At 39.5% G+C, this 21727-nt stretch overlaps 1 protein-coding gene and 1 long non-coding RNA gene across 2 annotated transcripts in view; one reads left to right on the top strand and one right to left on the bottom strand.

Annotated features, from left to right (window-relative positions):
* Nucleotides 1-19080, top strand: part of LOC139585319 (uncharacterized) — a 40253-nt gene extending 21173 nt beyond the window's left edge. Inside the window, exons 6-9 of the long non-coding RNA XR_011677036.1 lie at nt 5846-5977; nt 6687-9879; nt 10069-13814; nt 14232-19080. This is a non-coding gene — a long non-coding RNA (uncharacterized lncRNA). The remainder of the gene's footprint in view (nt 1-5845; nt 5978-6686; nt 9880-10068; nt 13815-14231) is intronic.
* On the bottom strand, nt 621-15562 carry CLUL1 (clusterin like 1). Its single transcript, XM_071417978.1, has 8 exons — nt 15460-15562; nt 13979-14127; nt 12138-12305; nt 9703-10153; nt 8328-8465; nt 4393-4607; nt 3117-3287; nt 621-1338 (listed from the first exon to the last, which is right to left on the bottom strand). Exons 1-7 carry the CDS (start codon nt 15560-15562, stop codon nt 3120-3122), a joined length of 1392 nt encoding a protein of 463 aa, XP_071274079.1. The 3' UTR covers nt 621-1338; nt 3117-3119.
* Nucleotides 19081-21727: the final 2647 nt, after the last annotated feature.

Raw genomic sequence — 21727 nt, forward strand, 5'->3', positions numbered from 1 at the left:
CATCTCAGCTTCTCCCATGTCCCAGTGTCATTTTGCATCCTGACCAGTGTCTGATGGCAATTGTTCCCAACGTGGTGTCCTCTGAAAACTTTCTATGTGTAATCTCTGCTAGAAGAAGAAGAAGACACTGATTCTTCTCTGAATATTTAATCATTAGTATCTCCTGGAAGTCAAGAGTTTCCTAAGAGTCACTTATCTCTGAGATAAAGCCCATCTTTCTGACAAGTGACATGTTCATGTTATGTTATGACTGATAATCTCTCATGATTAGGAGCCTGAAATACAGGTCTATATGATGGAAGCTAAGGACCATAGAGGACTGTGGATTAGAAAATGCTACCTTTCTTTGCAGCAGGCAGAAAATAATCTTTTCCATGAATTAAAAGAGTAAAATAGGGTTTTTTTCTCATATAAATTTATGTACTTGTCGTGTATGTATAGAAGTAAAGGAAAACATAAAGTGTAAGTAGGGTGCGGATATTTTTCTCTGCTCATATCTGATAAAGATGTTTTTGTACACTTTGAAATTAGCTTAATTCATTTAGCAGAGCTACAGTTGGAAACAGAGCATATACCTGTGTGCCAAAAATGGTTATAAAAGCTTTGCATGGCAAATGATACCAAATCACCTAGAGCTCTTACTTAACCTTTATTATAATTCACAAATACCATTGAAAGCTGATGTGTATAATTTAGGGAGAAACAAGCTTCTTTACTGATAAAGGCTTTTAATTAATTAAGAAATAAACTCCAGAGGCAGACTACTGTTTGTAAGAAATGCCAAAGGCAGAAGACTTACTCATTAGTGCATATTCAGATAAGTCATTTAATGTACACAATAAGCATCAAAAGCAACTGGAAGAAAAATTGAATATTTTCATTGCAAAATAATATGCTACATGCAGATGGAAATCTGGTTGATTCAGACTTAGCTGAATGTGCAACATCTGTAGGGATCAGTCTTGAAAAGGCTTGAGAATGTGCTTGAATGTAAGTATACAAATAGAAATTACTTACATGCTTACAGTTGATTATGTCCTTAAATCTTTGCATAACCAGAGCCATAGCTTGTTATCAAAGATTACCTTACTGACAACATAAATAACATTTTATTTATATAAACTAATATTAAAATAGATTTGGTTTGGAGTTTGAGTTTAAAGATTTCTACAGTCTTTGGTTGATAGCTTATATGTCACAGTATTTACTAAGCAATATTTTATTTATATGCAACTATTTTAACCATAGAAATTTAACACTTAGCTATGTTGAGCATAGGGGTAGTTCAACTAAGGAGCATACACTTTATTTCAGGAAGAAAGAATTCACACTTCTTTCCTAGGAGGAAAAAAAAAAGGAAAGATTATACATTTTGGTTTTCAATGGAGAAAAACATGTTAGAAAAGTAAGTACATGTGGAATGTACAGTGTCCTGCTATAGAAACATGCATAACATAAAAACCAGACAGAAAAACTTTTCTTTTTCTCTCCCTTTCTGTTCTTATAGATCTGTTCAGTTTTCTTTTATAGTTTTAACTCTTTTTTATCCATTACATTTTCATGTACTCTAAGGTTTGTGCAAACTGAATGGTGTGATTTTGAAATCAACACTGCTTACTTTTCCCAGGTATTAAATGGGTATACAAGATATGCCCACAGGAAAATCAGACTAAGATTCAGGCTAAAAATCATCATCAAACTACAGAAATAATTATTGCCATCATCAGGTCCTGAAGATTAGTATTCCATAATCTGAAAGAGTATTTATCATTTATATTTACAACCGCATATAAATTACAGAGAATTTTGAAGAAAAATTGTAGAGAAAGTGTTGGAGAATTTATTTCAGATGTTTATAAATATCAACATGTAATTTCACCAATGTTTACCTAAGCAAAGTACATAGTTTATTCTGTCTAAATTCTGCAGCCCACCTCAGCCTCTCTGGTGGGAGTGATTTCTTTCATCTGCTCAAAAAGGGTGCCTTTGACCTCAAAAGAATAAGCAGATTTAATACAAAATGCTGAAATCTTCTTCATCTACTTTGTTAACATTGAATGCTCTTTCCCTGAGACTTCTCTTTGCGTGCAGGTCATGCTTCAATTGCTCAGTTGAGGAAATCAGCTATGACCTAAAGAGAAACTATGTCCAAATCTGGTCCTTCTCAGAAGATCTGGGGACACTGCAGTGATTTGCCTGAAAGTCTCATGTGTTTTGTGGCTCAGTTCCCCTGGAAGAGACAACTCTGAGAGTCAGAGGCCACTAAAGCTGTGCATCCCAGAGTCCCCTTGGAAGGGAAACACAGGGAAGAGTGGTTTACAAGTTTCACAGTAGTGTGATGCCACCTAAAGCCATTCCATTTTTCCTGGAAAGTCCCTGTGGGATTAGAGAATATGAAGCATTTGTCCTCCCTGCCTCTCTGCCTGGTTCTTCCTTCCTCATCTTGAAATGTCTTAAACAAAGAGAGAGACTTCTTGTGTGTCCTTTTTGCAAAAATGGTTGAAGCCCATGAAGCAGGATCATCTTTTCATGTGCATGATCTTGCAAGTTGAACTGCAGCCTCTGTTAATAAACACTGCTAATCTGAGCAGCGTGCTGCTAATGCAGAATGTTATGGCAAGACAGCTCTTCCAAGTCCTGGTGGTGATTCTCACTTTGCCCTCCTTTATCATCAAAAATAATATGAGCATGCTCTCAAACACTACTGAAAATTAAAAAACATAATGAATAGTGGTAATTCCAGTCCATTCATGATGAATGAACACAAAGACATGGTTTTCAATGCCAAGACACTGGACTGTGGTTGTGAGGCAATTCTTTTGTGAAGAAATATTTATCATCACATTACCTCATCCCAGCTGTTACTTAAAGATTGGGGGTTTCACAGATATATAAGTCAAATCATTTAATATCATCGTGTCTGTGTCTTGCAGGCAAGAACATTGAGTGTTTGTTTGTGTTTTCCATAATGCTTATGTTTTTCTCAAAGTGTCCTTTCTGAGAAGGCAGTCTTGTATATACCATGAATGAATCTTGTTCCAACTAAAGTTTATTGCAATGTAAACACCTCTTATGAAGAAGTGTGTTCTCTGTGAAAGCAGAAAGAATGAACTTACCGCTTAAAAATTCTGCTTATACAATTGGAGTGCTTTCCCAGCTATGTATTCGATGAACTCAGGACTCTTGGGATCTAAGTTGGGAGGAACTTTGATGGTGAAAGTAGGTGAAGTCAGAACATTCACATCTACCACAGTTTCATCTTTACTGGAGGGATCCCCAGGTACCACCTAGAAGAGATCAGTGCTTTAGACACCACAAACTGCTGTGTGCTTTCAGTTTTGTTTATACCTGCTGTGCCCACTCTCTTTAACAGGGGAAAATTAAATAGGGGAATATTTTAGACTTGCCTACTTTCTTTAAATTGCTTTCTTCTGAAAAGACAGTGGGTGTCTGAATTTATGTAGGTGGTGGAAAGAGCTGACATGGCACTGCCAAGACCATATTAAAGAACTGCATGTTAATATTTATATCATGAGCTACATCTATAAAGAGCTTCTGTTCTCCTAATGAAAACTTCTGAGCTGTCCCACTAAGTTCAATACAACATTTGTATGATTGAATTTATTCATTCCTGTGTGTTTTTCTAAATCAGACTTAGTTCTGTAGCTTTATTTTCCGAGAACAGATATCTCAGACTCAGTTGGGAAAATGTGCCTGTCCCCTGTTCCTATTTTGTGCTTTTTTTTTGGTGGATTGTACCATCATTTTGCATAAATTTCTGGTAGTAATAGTAGTAATTCAGTATATATGCGTGGATTTCTGAGTTAGAAGAGAGAAAAGGATATGTCCCTTGCCCAGGAAAATGGATTGAATTTACTTTGGATGTATCTTTGTGTGTGAGACACAATTAATCATTATGTATTTACTGAAATATTGACAAATGCTGTCAAGCGTGTGCAGCTTCCACTGCAAAAATCTGTATAACACTTGCCTTCTTTGAACTTTGGAATATGTAGGTACAGACACAGACAGCTAGACATTCATCGATCTCATGTGGATGTGTCAGTGACCGGTGCAGTGCAGTTTATCTGTGAAGGCAATCTGAGGCCAGTCAAAGCTGCTAGTGTCAATTTACTCTTACAGACAGTGATTCAGGTTAGCCTGTCAGCCATCCATCACACCAAAAGGATTTAGAGGAAAATAGTTTCTAATCTCAGGAGTTTCAGCTCATTGAGGGATTACCAAGCACACACAAATTCAAGATGAGTAGGAAAGTCATGTTGTAAAGCCAAACATTACATATGTATCAACATCCACAGCCCCCAGGAACATAAACATGAGCAAAATGCAGTTTAAAGGCAGCAATAGCTCCCTTCAGAAGACAACCCTTACCTTTACTACGTTGAAAATGTTTTCTGGTCCAATGGTCATGTTGGATAACTCAGACACCCACCCAAACCTTTCTTTCATTTTGTTCAGCAAGTAGGAAGTGTCCTCCGTGTGATGCCGAACCACCTGGAGAATCTGCTCGTACTGCTCCCCTGAGAGATTAACCAGCTTAAAGGCTTCATCAAACTTTATGTGCAGCTCAGGAACGTTTGGGCAATCTGTTAGAAAAAACAGTGTTATGTCTTGTTCTTCGTCTTTTCTGTCTGATGAAATGAAAACTGTAAAAAAAGCCTAGGGAGGGGGTGTGGTTTGGATGGGTCTTTAAATAATGCTGGAAAAAAAGGAGAATAATTTTTGCTTACTGATTATGATAGATTTAGTTTAGACTCAATGACTAAATGAATGCATTAGGCCATTTTTTGTATTAAAGTAATTTAGCAAGTTTATATCATATAATACATAAGGTTTATATAATATTTCATGACAATAGGTTTTTTGTTAATGCCTAATAAGATCTGGTAAATTTTACATATAGCAACTTCATAGTCTTCTTATACGTTATGGGTTCTTTTATTGGCTCACATTCCATTATGAATCTATCCCAGGTATATAGACTGCAAGGCAGGGGCTGAGGGAGCAAAGTTCCCTCCACTTTAAGAGAAGTTTTAAGTCCACATGGGGAACCTTAACCTATCTCAGTCTGTGGGACCTGATGAGTCCAGAGGGAATTGGTTGATGTAGCCACTCTCCATGATATTTGAAAAGTCATGGAAGAGCGGTGAAGTCTCTGGTGACTAGGAAAATGGAAATATTTCACTGATTTTTTGAAAAAGGGTTGTAAGAAGGACCCTGAGGACTACCACTCCACCAGCCTCACTCTGTGCCTGAAAAGATTGTGGAACAGGTCCTCAAGAAGCTCTGCTAAGGCACATGGAAGATAGGGAGGTGATTCGGAACAGCCAGCAGAGCTTCACCAAGGGCAAGTCCTGCCTGATAAGTCAGTGGCTTCCTATGATGGAAGATGAACAGATTGAGAGCAGCCCTGCCAAGAAAGACTTTGGGGGGTGCTGGTGGATGAGAAGTTGGATATGAACTGGCCATGTGTGCTCACAGCCCAGAAAGCCAAACACATCCTGGGCTGCATCAAAAGAATCACGGTCAGCAGGTTGAGGGAGGTGATTTTGCCCCCCTACTCTTCTCTCATAAGACCCCTGAAGTACTTCATCCAGGTGTGGATCCCTGTATTGGTTTGGCACAGCCTGGTTTTAGGTAGCAGGGGGGCCACAAAGATGGCTCCTGTGAGAAGGTGCTGGAAGCTTCCCACCATGTCTGGCAGATCCAGAGTTGATGGCTCTGAAGATGGCCATAACTGGGCCAACAAGAGAGGTTGTTAATGCCTCTGTGATGACATATTTAAGAAGAAAATAAAAACAAAGTCACGGGATTTTCCTTCTAGTCAGAGAAGAGGAGGAGGTGAGAACATGTGAAGGAAACAACATGGAGACACCCAGGTCAGTGGAGAAGGAGGGGGAGGAGGTGCTCCAGGCGCTGGAACTGAGATTCCTTTGCAGGCTGTGGTGAGACCAAGGTAAGCAGCTGTGCCCCTGCAGCCTTGGGGATCCATGGGGGATGCAGAGATCCTCCCACAGCCCATGGGGATCCACAGGGAATACAGAGATCCATCCACAGCCCATGGGGATCCATAGGGGATGCAGGGATCCACCCAGAGCCCGTGGGGGAGGTGCCCATGCTGAAGCAGGTGGATCCCTGGAGGAGGCTGTGATCCAGTGGGAGACCTGGTGGAGAGAGAAGGCCCCTGCTCCCAGGCTGGAGCAGCCTGTCCTTGGAGGACTGCGCCCTGTGGGAAGAGAGCCAAGCCACAGCAGTTTTGGGAGGATTGTCTGCCCATGGGAGGAGTTCACATTGCAGCAGGTGCAGTACGGCTGCTGCTCATGAGAGTGGACCCACACTGGAGAAGTTAATGGAGAACTGTCTGCCATGGGAGGGACCCCACGGCCTCACAGGGGAAGGACTCCTCTACCAGAGAAGAAGGAAAATCTCAGTGATGAACTGGCCAAACCCCCATGGCCTGCACTGTTGGTGGAAAGGAGGGAGGGTCTGGGGGGAGAAGATGTTTTAAGGGCTTATTTTACTTCTCATTACCCTCCTCTGATTCTGTTAGTAATAAATTTCACTTTGCAACAAAATTTGAGCCTTTTTTGGCCTTTAAATATTTCTCCCAGTCCTTATCTCACTCATGAAGCCTTCATTAATTTTCTTTTTCCTCCTTTGCCCAGCCATGGCAGGAGAGGGTGAGCGAGCGACCCTCGTGGATGCCTGGCATTGGGCCATTGTCAAACCACAACAACTCCTCAGCACAGAATGACATGGACCTGTTGGAGCAAGTCCAGAGGAGAGCCACGAAAACTGTTAGAGGCTGGGAGCACCTCTCCTATTTGTTAGGATAGGCTGAGAGAGCTGGGGTTATTCAGCCTGGAGAAGAGAAGACTCTGGGGACGCTTATTGTGGCCTTTGAATAAAATCTGTGACCATCAGCTACTGATGGGTGCCTGTAAGAAAGATGGGGACAAGAGGTAATGATTTTGAATTGAAAGAGGGTGGATTTAAATGATATGTAAGCAAGAAGTTCTTACAATAAGTGTGGGGAAACACTGGAACAAGTTGCCCAGAGAGCAGGTGGATGTCCCATCCCTAGAAACATTCAAGGTCAGATTGTGTGGGGCTCTGAGGAACATGATCTAGATGAAGATGTCCCTGCTGATTTCTGGGGGGTTGGTCATCTAGACCAAGGTCCCTTTAACCCCAAAATTATTATATGATTCTATGATAGAGGTTATAACAAGAAAGCCTGTATTCTTGTTGAGTGTTAAGACCTAATATTTATCTTACAATAGCTAGATAGTAGACTAGCACCGTCTGCCACAAATTCAGAACTGAAGATTGCTGGTATTTTCTTTACTAAAATATGGATTTAAACAAGAAAATTTTCTCTGCAATAATTTCTCTGTAAAAAAAACTCTGTAAAACAGTTTCTGTTCTGTCAAATTGGATTATCAAGGGGCACCTTCAAGCTGATGGTACAGTAACAAACTGGTATCTTTAATACATGGGTGTAGATAAAAAGATAAGTGGTCAGATATTCTTTTAAAAGTGTTTCATTGTTCATTAATGTTTGCCCCATTGGAAATATTCTGAAGACATTTACGTTTAAGCATTAGGTTTAATGCTTAAATGCTCTTAGATTTTAAGATCAAAATAATTCTGGAAAGACAGGTATGATATGCTGCAGTGGGAGTCCTGACTGGCAGTTCTAGGTGATCAGTCTGAAGGTATTTCAGGTGCCCATGGATGGTGCCGACAGAGCTCTGCCATCTCCTTATATACTGACATGAAGTCCCCTTTTTGTCCTTCATGTCAGTTCTAGCTGCAGACAGGGTTCAACAAAAAGTAATTACAGGCTCTTCAGCACTTGCTTTCATTGCGAGGAGCTGAATGATACCTGAGGTTACACCTGCTTGTCAGCAGGAGAAGCGACTGTCAGGAGTTTGAGCTTCTCCTCGCTTTCTGCTCAGCACTGCTGCACCCAGGCAGGACAGACTGCTGCCTGACATCTTGCTTCTCTGCAGGATTGCAGCTCTAACGAAATACTGATATATTTTGTTACAGGCTGTGGGACGTCTCTGGATCACCAGCGGTGTGTTAAGAACTGAGCTATACTGACACTCTGTGGAGACAGTGGGGAAAGCTAATTAAATCATCTGGAATGAGGAGGAATGGTTACTGTAGCCGTGGTTACAGTATAAACTCAGCGACTATGTTAAATGTCAATTCCAGTAGAAAATTAAAACCTCAAAATCTATAAACCAGTAATCAATGCATTACAGAAAGAAAAAAAAAAAAGGAAAATAGTTATTTACCATGCAAAAGATTGTCTTGACATTTCTGGCATCTCTCATGGAACTGCGGGCATCCAGAGGAGTTCTCCCGGAGCTCCCTGCACTGAAGTCTCTGGCGCCCTGACACAATTTTTGAAAACATGCCACTTCTTTCAGGATCTAGAATGAAGTCATAGTATTTTTAGACTGCTGTTAAACTTAGTGTCTTTATAAGTATGCATTCATTACCGAGCCTGAGTGCTAGAATATAATTTCTTGTCCTTAATCCAAAGTATTTTGCATAAATCCCCTTCCCTACCCCTCCACTTCCCCTCCGCCCCAAAAAAAAGGAAAAGGAATAAATTATTAAAAAGTAGAAGTCAAGAGAAGATTCAAATAATATTTTCTTTCAGGGAATTCATGCTTTAGTATATTCCTTTATAATGACTTAGGAGTGTATTCCTCAGGCATAACCAAAAATTGCTAATACTATTACACATTATTTCTACAACATGTGAGTTCTGGTAAGATCTTTTTGACCCTTAGAAGTCAAGATGTTTCATAATCACATACAGTTACATGAGAACACAGTACCAAGACTGTTTCTGAGATAGCAGGGCTTATGATATAGAGAAAAATTTAAAAACACTGTTCAAGAGTCACTTAACTTTGTATTTCCTGATGATCATGTAATGTTTATGTCACCTGCCACTCAGAGTTATGGCATGTGCTCACTGTGATTTCCCTGTAGACAAGGACCAGCATGTATTTGTCCTGTTTGCAATAGTCAAATATGAGGCTTATTTGTATTCTAAAAGTCAGCCATGATCCTTTTCCTTCACTGAGTGTCATCACCAATGGTATGCCCAGGATTTTCTGGTCACTGGAAAACCTGATGGCTGGTCTTTGATTAGCTGGTATTTGATTGTCAGATCACATTGCTGCTGTAGCCTGAAACAGCACTTGCAGCTGTCAAGCTGAAGTTAGCATCATCTGGCAAGGGCAGGGGCCTTGACATCTCACAGAATTACCCTAATTTTTTAGAATTGGTGACCATGTCAATAAGAGATTATACAAATCATATCTTGACAAATGCTGAGATTAAATCTGTCAGTCAGCCTTATGAAAACCTGCATCCACCCTGAATTTAAGTGCTCCTGAGGAGTTACTGCTAATGCTTTGAGAATTGCCATTAAAATCAGGCTGCGTAGGACCCCTAAGTCCCCCTGCAACATTTCTCTGAGTTTTCTAGGTGACTTCTATTTGTTCATTTATCTGATAGCTATCCTTGACCCATAGCCTCCAGAGTTTCCTTATGTATCTCACACTCATACTGGAAACTGCATGATTCGCTGTAGTTTAGCCATCCCAAGGGAGTTGATGTCATTGACAGTGCAGTCAATTTTCATCTTCTAACACTTGCCTTTGATTTGTTCTGGCACATCTCTTCTGTAATCTCTGTATTCATCAAACACGTCGGTGATCACCTCGCTGACACCTTCGAACACTGTCCTACTGAAATCAAAAACTATCTGTAAGAAGCCGGGCATGCCCCAGCCTCTCTGGGAGCCTTCAGTTCTGGTGGCGACCTCAGGTAAAGCTGGCATACTGGGGGACTCACTCAGCTCCAGGTCAGACATGAAATAAGTCTGAAAAGACTGGTCAAATTCTTTTTGCATGTGCTTGAAAAAAATGAAACTTCTGTCAAATATTGAGCCCACATCGGATAATAGCTGGCTAAATAAATCTTCCATCTTTACTAGCTGGGTATCCTCTTTCTCAGGCTTTTCATTAGTCTGGATGTCTCTTCCTTGCTCCTCATGAAAAGTAAATATGAGTGGAGGTATTTTCCTCAAAAAATCTTCAACCTGTGTATAAGAAGGAGAGAGATCAGGAGGCAGACAAGTTATCAATTTCTCATCTCTCAGGTAAGTGTCTCTAATTTTTGTCTTTCAAATACTCAAAGAAACAATGCCCTCTTAATACCTGCCAACACAGCATATTCTCTGAAATAATTTAAGACACTAGACCCCAAAGAGGAGAAATGTGTATCATTAGTTCCAAATCAGATCTGGAGTAAAAATCCTGCCAGTTGCCCTTTAATCTGTGGGGGCTCAAAGTTATTGTCAGCATTTGAGTTTCTTCCAACAGACAGCTTGGACTTCATGTTGTAAAGATGTGAGATGCATTTCTGTCTGCTTATGTGCGGTGTAGCGAGCAGAAGGTGATTGTTCTCACCTTGATTTGTAAAAAGCCTGCCCTGTCTCACCCCCGGGCAAATCCTCATGTCCTTGTGTGGATGGAAACCAGCAAAATCAATAAAGCAGTGGCTCTGAGTCCATGGTTTTATCATGTAAGAGGCCAGGTGTCAATTCTGCTATCACAGAGTTCCAGTTCCTGGGTCTCGGCCACTGGTTCCCTGCTCCCCACTCTGATGCACTACTTTGGCCTGAGCCAATGGAATGGCTTTTTGAGCTACACTCCATGGCATTAGAAAATGGGCAAGGGTTAAGAAGCACCTTGCTAAAACACACATATATGGATGTAGATAGATATCTATAGACAGTTATGCATATAGATAAAGACAGTTAAATATATTAATTTAAAAAAAAACCCCAAACCAAAAAACAAATAATCAGCTTGATCTGACCACTAGTGCAGCTTAGAGGGTAGGTGAAGTGTGAAACAGCACTGCAGGAGCAAGCAGCCTAAGCCAGTATTGCTCCTGCTGTCTGTGTGTCCTCAGCTACAGCTATCATCTTTTCTTTTCTTTCTTTTTTTTTTTTTTTTTAATAACTTTGGTCATAACACAGCTCTTACTTTGAATGCTTCAAGTAAACCAAATAACTGATGGGGGACATTACCAAGAGGGTCACAGATGAGGACAATGCAGTATATAACTTTTACTGCAGTAATTGCAGCATCTACAGACTCTTGAAAATCCAAAACATTTATATGAGCTACCCATGAGTGATACCTAAAAAGCTAAAAGTATCACAAATAGTTTTAAATTTAATATCTCCCACACTTTAACCTGAATTATTTTAAGAATTTGCACAAATATTAAACATCTGTGCTCTAAACCCTGCCTGAAACACCACATTTAATGTTTAAATAATTGTATTTTTCAGTGCATGGAAGGAGTGAAAGCTAGAGAATCTGGCTGACATTTTAGTAGCAGCAATTACAGTTTTGCTTCAGAAGTTTGTTGCACTTAAAGCATATGCCCAAACAAAGAAATGTGATTACAATTGTTAAATTTTGTAGTAATAAAGGGCCCAGACAGGAAACCAGATTTTCTTTCTAGTAGAATTAGGGGAATCTCCTTTGCTGACAGATTCCTTTATTATAAGAAGTTAAGCATTTTAAAGTTTTGTTTGTTACTTAAGGAATTTATTTAAGATAAATATAGGAAAGAATGATGTAATAATTAGGTGATTTTTTTCCCCCATGTAATTTTGCTAACTACATCTACACTTTTAACTTTGCTGATTTTCAGACAGACCATAAAGAATCTTTGTGATATTTTTCACAAACAGTTATCGAGCATCTTAGTGCAAGTCCCACTGTGAGAGAAAACATTTTATATCTGGAATGAGTCTGTTGGAGCCAGGGGAGTCATCAGTTTCCATGGAATCTTGCCAGGGTGCAACTGAACTCATTTTGGCTCAGCATTCTATGACCATAATCACATGTAATCTCTACCATATAACTTCATATTTCCAGACTCTCCAAATGAAATTAATTTTAGTAAGCTGATATAACTGGCAGACCTAAGTATTGAGAAAATAAGATGTGCTGTCTCTTTGGGTGAACTCAAGAGTGTTCTCCAGATGCAAAGTTTCCTCCTACCTTTCTCTTAAAGGTTGACACACCATGTTTGCAAGTTGTATAATATCTCATGCAGGTACTTTCTAAACATGATTCACATTCATCCCATAGATTTTTCAAGGATACTTGACATTGTCTTTCCTCTTCTTCCAGTCTTGCCTTTACTTCATCCATGAGTCGCAAGGCTTGCTAAGTAAGGAAAAAGATTCAGTTGAGGGCAATTTTCAGATTAGCATTCTAAGTACCTGACCCAGTGTTCATCACTCATTTTGCCTATTTATGGCTCCTTTTTTGCTAATCCCTAACCACTAGACTAGGTTGCCTTCTCAGCTGCAATCACATATGGAGGGAACTGAAAATTGAAAACCTTTTCTTCATAGGATTTTTCTGATGTTGTTCTCTCAGGGGACACAGCCTGCAGAAACAAATGGATCACTACAGACTACCAGGATTTTTGATGTTAAGAAAAAAACTCACACATCATTCTGTATAAGAATTCAGCCTCCCCCATGGTCATGTGTTCAACTCGTGTTATTTTTGCTCCATATCATCTGAACAGTATTCATCTGTCCCACAAATAGTCCTTTTCTGTTGCCTTTCTCTACCTTTAAGGGATTGATATTTCATGAGGGTAGGTCCTTGCCATAAAGTCTGTCTAATGCAGAAATATATAAAAGTGTAGCATCTCTGCTGTTTGTGAGTGTACTAATCAAAAGGCTGTAGTAAGTGGATTTTTTCCTGCTCTTGTGGAAGTGTGAGGCACTCCTTCCATACTGAAGGGCAACAAGATGCATTTCACAATGCTGTTTCTATTTGCTTCATCAGTTAGGGCATGAAGCTGAGCAGATCAGAAGCAGCATTTTTGGAATAGACTTGACAATGGAAAGCGAAAATTTCTTTCTATTCAAAATTAATAAAGTGGATTACACATAATTTTCTCTCTCCAGTTGCAACATATTTCAATCGTTTTTGTTTCCAAACAATGTTCCAAGTTATCTCTAAGTATGACAGAAACCTTTTAATTGATGGGGCTTATTCCTTTTTGTCAGCATTCCAATAGGGAAGAGACTCACATTAAAGAAAACTTCCGTCAGAATGTGCTTGACGGAGAAAATAACGGCAGTTTTCATAATCTATGTTCAGTTATTTTCTGATCTTTCTAATACATTTATTCAGTGTTTTATGAACTCTCACTGTGGATTTGAGTCCTGTGTAAATGAAATCATCCAGTAAGATCTAACAAAAGTGTTGACTGTGGGAGTGCACTGGTGTTCCTTAAGATGTCAGAAAGCTATCAGGTACTTTTTCAGTTTAACTACCAGATGTTGGGCCAGGAGGGAATTTTCCTTCAACTTTGTTGAAACAAAGTTAGGATATTTATGTTTTTTTAAATATAGAGTAAACCTCTATTTCTTCAGATCATCTGAGCACATGGCTCTGAGCCTAGGCATTTCACTAAGACATTGGAAATTTCCCTGATTCACTGTACTTTCTTTAGAGCACATTATCATTTGTGGCTTTGATACTCTCCTGCAGGTCTGAAGTTTGCAAAGCAAGCTGGAGAACCTCTTGTGGCCCCAGGAGTATAGAGACATGGAGGGCAGAGCTGCTGGACCTTCTGCACAGAACACTGTTCTACAGTGGCCTGCAGTTGCCTTGGTGTGAATTCAGTGAAGAAGGGGTTTTTAGAAACAAGCAGTATGTGCAATTTTCCTCTGCTAGTGAGACAAAGGGGCAAAAGCAGATTGTGCCTCAATCCTGTGACTTCATGAAAAGATATACACTGCTTGTTTTGTACATAGAGTTTGGTTTACATTCTTCCCAGAATAAACATAAAACCCCCACAAATGCATTTATGTTACCTGTTTTTCTTCACTGCTCTTCTTCAAGGTTTTCATCAGATCTATGTGCTTATCTTCATTTCTTTCCATCATAATTTTCATCTGCTTAATACCAATCAAAGCTTTCTTTACCTCTTCATCTACATACTTCTCTCCAACTTCAGATAATTCTAAAAAAAGCCAAATTATACAGTGACTTAATCAGATTTTAACACTATTGCAAATTGTCATGCACTGATGATGGAGAATGAAATAGCTCTGTGTTTCCCTACAGTGGCAGAGCCAAATCTGAGATAGCGAATGCTGGGTGACGCTGAGCCAAGACAATTTCCATCAGAGAAGAATCTGGCCCAGAGCTTTTGCAAGGATCAGCTGTATGTAACTCAAAAGATATATTCAACTGTCCCACTGCTGAATACTGAATCCCAGAACAATTGGGGCTGGTACCTTTGGAGATCATTGAGTCTGCCCCCCTCCCCTCACTCAAAGCATGGTCAACTGCATCAGGTTGCACAGGACATCGCCCTGGGTTTTGAATATCTCCAAGGATCAGTCATCAGTTTTCTAACAACATAACCTGTATATTTATCTTTGATTTTGTAGAAGCCTGTGACAGCTTCCCTCTACATTTTCAAATTTAGAATACAAATGCCTTCAACCTGTTTCATAAAAATACAATTCCTAGACTTCCTGTGAAGTAATGAGCATAGAGTTTTGGTGAAAACCTGGGCTGGCCCATGTGTTGCACCTTGAAGCTCTGCATGATTGCCTGTCTGTATTTGTATCTATATTTGTTTTCTTTATAGAAATACCCTGACTATCACTGAAACTATAGAAAACAAGCAAAACCATATCACCTTGAGACTGCCAAAAACACATTGATCACTTCTTCCTTTATATCTTTCTTCCTCACCCCTAACTTTTTGTTTGTTTATTACAGTAATCCTGTCAACATAGACTGAAGCACAGGATTGTTTAATGGCTGATCCTTTTTCTCTCCACAAAATAAAACCATGCTTAGAAGTGTGTGTGTGTGTGTGTGTGTATGTATGTGTGCAGAATAGCTGCTATTTTCTAAATTAAGTCTTTTTTTTTTTCAGTTGTTTGTAACAACCACCATTTTCAGTGAAGTATGTAAGTGTAGAGGAAATATTTTCAAAGATCATTTGAACAAACAAAATAGTTCAAAATCTGTTGAACTGAATTTTGGGTTTGGTTTCTATTTTGATGATCTACAAGGCCTATAAAAATTCTGTAAATACTTTTTTCTTTTGGCAGGTGATGCTTATCTGTTAATCCCTTTGCTTTCTCATCCTGCTTGTTCTTATCTTCCTATTCTATGCGTGTAGGCATGCAATTGACTTTATTCTGGTTTCTAAGCTCAACACATGCAAGTGGAACTTGTTGATGGCAGTGAGTGTGGAAGTCAAGATGCCCTACCCAGCTGGAGACCCCTGGGCCCAGGGCCTTCCAGCCCACCCTGGCAGGAAAAGCTTACGTACGCTTGAGGTTGTCCCGGAGATTCATCTCCTCCTGCTTCGTCGGTGCGCACTGGTGGCCACTCAGACACAGCACATGGATCAGAAATACCCAGGAGGACTTCATGTTCTTTCTGTTCAAGGAAAAGTTCACTGCAGTTACGTGTAAACATTGTCAGGAAGCTCAGATGTCTAGGTATACTCAGTAATATAAATGCTAACTATCATACTACGTATCTCACAAGATCGCGTCAATTTTGTCTCTAACAATGGTTTCTGATATGTATAGCATACGTCTAGGTGCTACTCTTGGTGAAAATACATGAGTGAGAAGCTTGACCTCCTTTGTAATTATCTATTTAGCTTAATTAGATGAGTTCCACTGAGTTTGCACAGTGGTTAACAGAATCAGGACATGTATATATAAAATCAAAAGCTTATGCTGTTCAGTCTGTCCCTTTTCTACTTTGTGAAACACACCAATTGCTGATCTCATATCATGTCCTTAGTTCATATTTTAAATACATCCATGCTAAACATTATTGCCAGTTTTAAAGAGGGAAGCTTCTGGAATGTTGTTCCCTTTCTTGTAAACATGCAATTCCTTTCAGTGTCCTTCAGAATAAGACTTAATACAAGAGACTCCACAATAGGTGTGCCAAAAAATCAGCAATTAGATCCATTTTGTAAACAAACAGATCAGCAAATGAAAGAAATACCTACAAAATAAGGGAAAGAAATGCCATTTGCTTTATTTCCCTCCTAAGAGCAGAGCCAAAAGGTTCATTTTTCAGAAACCATGCAACTTCACTTTATGGTTCTCATCTGATTAAGTGAACACAGTATTCAGATGCCTTGTAGTTAGCCAATATAGCCTTCTTGGAGATGCAATTATCAGCCACAAGAGCATATGTAAATTAAAAGCCTGGATTTGTTTATAGCCTGGATTTACTTCTACAGTTACTTGCACATTGTACCTTCACATTTACAGCAAAAGACCAATTAACTGCAAAGAAATACAAACACACAACCAAAGAAAAGTAAAAAAGTATATTTACCATTAATATTTTGCACCTCTTCTGCAAAATTGCTCCCTGCGTCAGGAAGGGGCTGGGCTGTGTTCTGAACTTATTTCTGGGAGTGTCAGGGATTTTGCCATGTTCTACTTATCTGATGAGAAAGGACTTAATCCTATTAAGGGGACGTTTAGTCACTAGGCTAGAGGATTTTGCATGTGTGCGACTTCATGCTCATCTCTGTGGGCAAAACCAGCAGGGGGAGTGTTGGGCAGAATTGCCTGATTTAATGTAATTTGGAACTGCTACTTTTCTGTAGTCAGTAGCCTGTTGTCGTGTTAGGTCTTCCATCGTCTTACTGCTTACTTTAGGAGACACCTGCAGCTTTATGTTATTAGTGAAATTGATACCATTAGTTTGGCTAAAAATAGCTTTCAACATTTAATCTCCTCAGCATGGTTTTAGCTTGCTATAAAAACCACTTCATTATGTAAAGACCTTCTTTGTACACCTTCTGAAGGTATGGGAGTTGAAAAAATATCAGGAAGCCAGATGGAGGCTAGCATATGAGCAGATCCTGGAACAAGATAAGCAATTTTTTTGGCATTTTGTGCATCATTGTACTTGCCAATGTTTTGGGGGTTGCCCATTTAATGCTATTTCCTTCAGTTTCTCCATGTCTGTGAAATATGTCTGAGACCTAACTTGGACAAAGTTTTGGATACTTTGAAATGAGATATTTAAATACTAACAGGTGCTTAATATAAAATATGGACAGGTACTGTTAGCAAATCATATCCCACCTTGTGATATTCAGCAATATTACTCCCTTGTAGCCAAAGAGGAGATGGGGAGAGTGTGTCTTTTTAGCCCACAGTCTGTACCAGCAACTCTAAGACATTCTGTTCTATTTTGTTTACCTAATCATTCATAAAAACCAATTGATGATTGATGGCTAAGATCTAGCATGATTAATGCTGCTTAGGCAAGAGATTTCAGGGATTTAGTTTTAAACACATTATTAGAAAGAGTGGAGAATCTACTGGCTCTAATGGGAATTGCAAGTCCCCAGTTTGCATTAAAAATTAGGGTAACTTCACTTTTTTTTCCTGAAAATTATGGATGGAATGGAATGTGTATTTTGTTGTAATCTATATGAATTGCTGTCTCATTGAGTTTCTGCTGACTCCTTGACCAAGACTCATCACTGCCCAAAACATTTCAAGTTCTCTTCTGTGGAAGAGCCAAGCAGGCTCCCTTGCAGACCTTGCAACTGTTTGTTAAGGATCCCTGGATCTTGGGCTGAAGCATAAGGGGCTCTCCCTCTCTCTCTCCCCCTCTGAACTTCACACTCAGCTCAGGAGAGAGTGAAACTGGGAAATACATTTGCACAAAGGAAGACAATCTATTACAGACACTTGTGAAACATGTGCTATTTGCCTGCATGTATAATGAATTCTAACAAAGACTTTAATCTTTCACTGCAAGGGTTTCTCCAGTCATTTTTGATGTTTCTCTTTGCTAATATTCATTTACTAGCAGCATTCATTTTCTGGTCTTTCTCAATCTGACTCTGTCTAGAGAAAGCTTCATGCAACCTAGATTAAAAAGGGTTGTTTCAGCACATCACTCATAGTTCACAGGAGCTTGTGAGAAAGCAGGTGGCCCCAGCCCTGGGGGAGGGAGAGCTGCACTCCTGCTCCAGGGCAAGAGGCTGGAGAATGCCTCTGGCACAGATCCCACCAGTTACTCCCAGAATTGTCTGCTTTCTGAAGGTCTCCCGGGGACTCTCTGGTCAAGCACACACTTGCACCTTGGAAAGCCAGTCCTCAAGCTGATGCTGAGACAGAGAGTTCTGGTGTGTGTTGAGCTCCTGTTCTCAATTCAGTTGATTTTGAACATTGCAAAGTGTCTTGCATCATCTTAGGTGCTACTCCTCATACTTTATTGTAACCATTATGTAACCACATGGAAAAAGGCACTACTGTATCTATCTATTTCTTTGTACAAAACCACAAAATCCTAGTTCTTTGCTGTCATGTTATTTCATATATGTCTAATGGCTGAAAGAGGAGGTGTAAGGAACCCAAGGACAAAACTGATAGAGCTAGTATGTCTGTTAAATTCAATCTTGGGCTTAAACTTAACCTTAGAAGTACACTTAAGAAACCAACACCCTGTTCCTGAAAGGCAGCTCTTAATCGTGCTTACTCTGAAAAGTTTTTCCTCTCTCATTTCTGTTTTGAATTTAATTAAACAAAAATCTCATCAATAATACCTTCAGGTTTCATGTGAAATATTCACTCTCTTTTCTTTTAACATTCTGAATCTGATTTGCAGTGACCTGTTATGGAGATCTCCATTTTTCATGTCAGCTGCCATGTTCAACAGTTTCCTCTCAATATTTTATTTTCCTCTGAATTTGAGGGCTTTGACCAGCTATAGTGTAGCATGTCATGTCATGACATTGTGATGACATTTTCAATTTATTCCACTCTTATACAAGCAGATGATACAATGCTGCTGAAATTAAGGTACTCTTCTAATACTGAATCATACTAGAGACAGCCTGAAGAAGATGTTGGGAGCTGTTGGAAGCTAATTGAAGAAAGTGTCTCTTTTCCTACCCCAACTTCCTACCCTTGTTATTCCACTACTACTCTATTTTAATTGAAATAATACTTATCAATTGAAAAAAATTGGAAAATAGCTTGAAAAGGAGTTTAAGTCAAAATAGATTTTTTTTTTGCAAGATACTGATAAATTGAAAAGTAAATAATTGTAACAAGATATATAGACATTGAGCTTGAACCAAGCTGAACTTGAGCAATGAGAATTGTAGCTGCTTTGTGGATTTTTCTTAGGTCCCGTTGGATGACGTCCACAAATGTGTAACATTTTTTCACCATGTACTGTGACTTCTCCCTTTTTCTTGATCCATTCCACCTGGCAGGATTAAGCATCAAGAAATATGTTGAAATGGAATTTCCTGTGTTGTACATCAGCTTCAGGATTTTGTTCCAGTTAGATATTTACACGATTATTTTCTGTTTGTAAGAGTTATTTCCTACTATGCTACACATTTCCTAAGCATTTCTTTCTGAGCTAGGCCAGGCATATAATGATCAGGCTGAAAATACCTGTACATATTTAAAGACTCTATGAGTCATGGAAAGTGCTACATACTGACATTAAATCTCTTGGTATTTGCATGAAATAGTCCCTAGTTCTACAAAATCTTAATTAGCTTTATTTGTAAGCACACTATTAGTTCTACTGCTTTCAATTGAAATTAAATCCTTGTGGGGGTTTGTGGTGTAATTACATGGCTAATCTAAAGCGTGCACAAAGCTTTGCTAAAAGTTGGTAAGGATTTTAAGGGTATAGAATTGAACTTTTGTGCTGTAAAAGTTTGTTTTGTTTTGTTTTGATTCTTCCCAGTGCTTCAGGAGCCCCTGAGTGGCTTCTGCTTTCTCCTGTATTTCAAAGGCTCTCAAAGGCCTCCTGAAGTTCTGTATTCAGTCTTTGAGCTATACTTGGTTACCTGAAGTTAGGAACCAAGGCTCCTCTTTATCCCAGAGGGAGAGGCATGCTCCTGAGGTGCTCTCAGTCATGCTGGAAGGCCTCAGACAGAGGAGCTGAGGCTGCATTGAGCTGAATAGCTACAGTCAATCTAAGCTGCACATCCTGCAAAAATACCAGCTCAGGCCCCCAGAGTAGCACAGCTGTGTTAGCATGACAGGATCTCAAAGTTCACAAGCCCTGAAGCTCAGAGTCAGGCTGACACAATTACCCTGTCTGGAGGAGGGTCAGGCAATGCCAGGTCAGGACGCTGCGCTGTGCTCAGCACAAACAAGAAATCAGAAAAATGCAGAAATCAGCCTGTGAAACTTAGAGCATCACACTGAGAGTTAATGTGGCTTTAGCTGGAATTATTGAGCTACAGCTTTTGGGGTCAGCAAGACCAACTTCACAAGGCTCAGCATGCTTTAAAATGCCTTTTCTGATTTCCTTTTGCTCATCTATCCATGGATGATAAGAATGATAAATCGGTGTGGAAAAAGTCTTCCACTTCACTGCTGATTTTTTTTGTTTTCCAGGCCCTTCAGGGCTTTGACACAAAGTTCTGAATACCAATCCCAGCAGTAACATGACAACTGTTGTTTCACAGGGCCATGCAAAGTTTTTTCACACTTTATCCAGAGGCATTGCAGAAGGGTGATACCGAAGATTATGTGTGGGAAGACAAAACTCTAACAAAAATTTAATTCACTTTACGAAGCAAAAAGTTAAAACCTTAGGGCTGAATTAAAGACAATATGAAGCTGAAAGCTAAAAACTTTGCAGTTGTCTTCAGAATCTGCGCTGAAGATATCTGCTAACTATTAAACTTGGAGAAGCACTATTACTGACATTATATTATCAGCAGGAGGTATCAAAGTCAGAGCAAGGATAACAAAATGAGCTAGAAACAATTTATTAGAAAGCTATGAAGCAAACCTGCACAGCTCAGTTACACAAACAGATTTCAGGAAGCATTTAATATTAAAATTCGGAAGTTTTGAACCAGATGTTTTGCAAGGGTTTAGTTTCAAGCTTCCCTAGGAACATTAAAACAAAAACGTTTTATTGCATGCAGACATGTAATATATCGGCTTTCATCCTGCAACTGAAAGGAACAGGGTTCCTTCTGTGTATTCATCTGGTTTGTTTAAGCATATTTTTGTCATTCAGCTTGTATCACCTAGTTAAAAGAGTGACTGATTATTGAAAACAACTCCAGAATTTATTGAAATTGGGAGGACTGAGTTACCAGTTTGTGAGGTGCAGAACAACTCCTGAAGATGGTAGCTGCCATAAACTGCTGGAAAGGGATTGGAGGCATTCGGGACAGGGCCTTGGTAATATTCAATGAAGAAACTGGAAATTGCTTTGTTGGGGAATAACCCTCTGCCTGGTAGCTTTTTCTGCTGCATTTAAAGTGGACCATGCTCCAGTGCCTATGGGACAGCAAGCCTAAAGAAGGATGTCTGAATGATCAGACCCTGTCTGATCATTGATAAAGCTTCCTCATGTAGCTGATAATCAGACACACACAGTCCCCTTGCTTGCAGTAGCACAGAAGTGGATTCCAGCAAAGTTGGAATGCTGCCTCAAGCTGACATTTTCTCCATTTCAAATATTAAGGACAATTTCTAAGAAGACCCTTATTGCAATTACGATTAATGACCTCATGCTTCTAAGAGTTCTTCTTGATTGCCGTTGCACATGTTTTT

This window comes from Agelaius tricolor, unplaced genomic scaffold (genome assembly GCF_023055355.1).
Source record: "Agelaius tricolor isolate 1412-34295 unplaced genomic scaffold, bAgeTri1.0.p SCAF_2, whole genome shotgun sequence".
Taxonomy (NCBI): domain Eukaryota; kingdom Metazoa; phylum Chordata; class Aves; order Passeriformes; family Icteridae; genus Agelaius; species Agelaius tricolor.

What these genes read in the sequence shown, in the direction of transcription:
- CLUL1 (XM_071417978.1), bottom strand. Translation starts at nt 15,562, where the DNA reads ATGAAGTCCTCCTGGGTATTTCTGATCCATGTGCTGTGTCTGAGTGGC. An exon ending in TGTCAACCTTTAAGAGAAAG is followed by an intron (nt 10,154 to 12,137) that starts GTAGGAGGAAAC and finishes TCTTATACACAG; the next exon opens with GTTGAAGATTTTTTGAGGAA. An exon ending in TCAAGACAATCTTTTGCATG is followed by an intron (nt 4,608 to 8,327) that starts GTAAATAACTAT and finishes TTTTTCTAACAG; the next exon opens with ATTGCCCAAACGTTCCTGAG.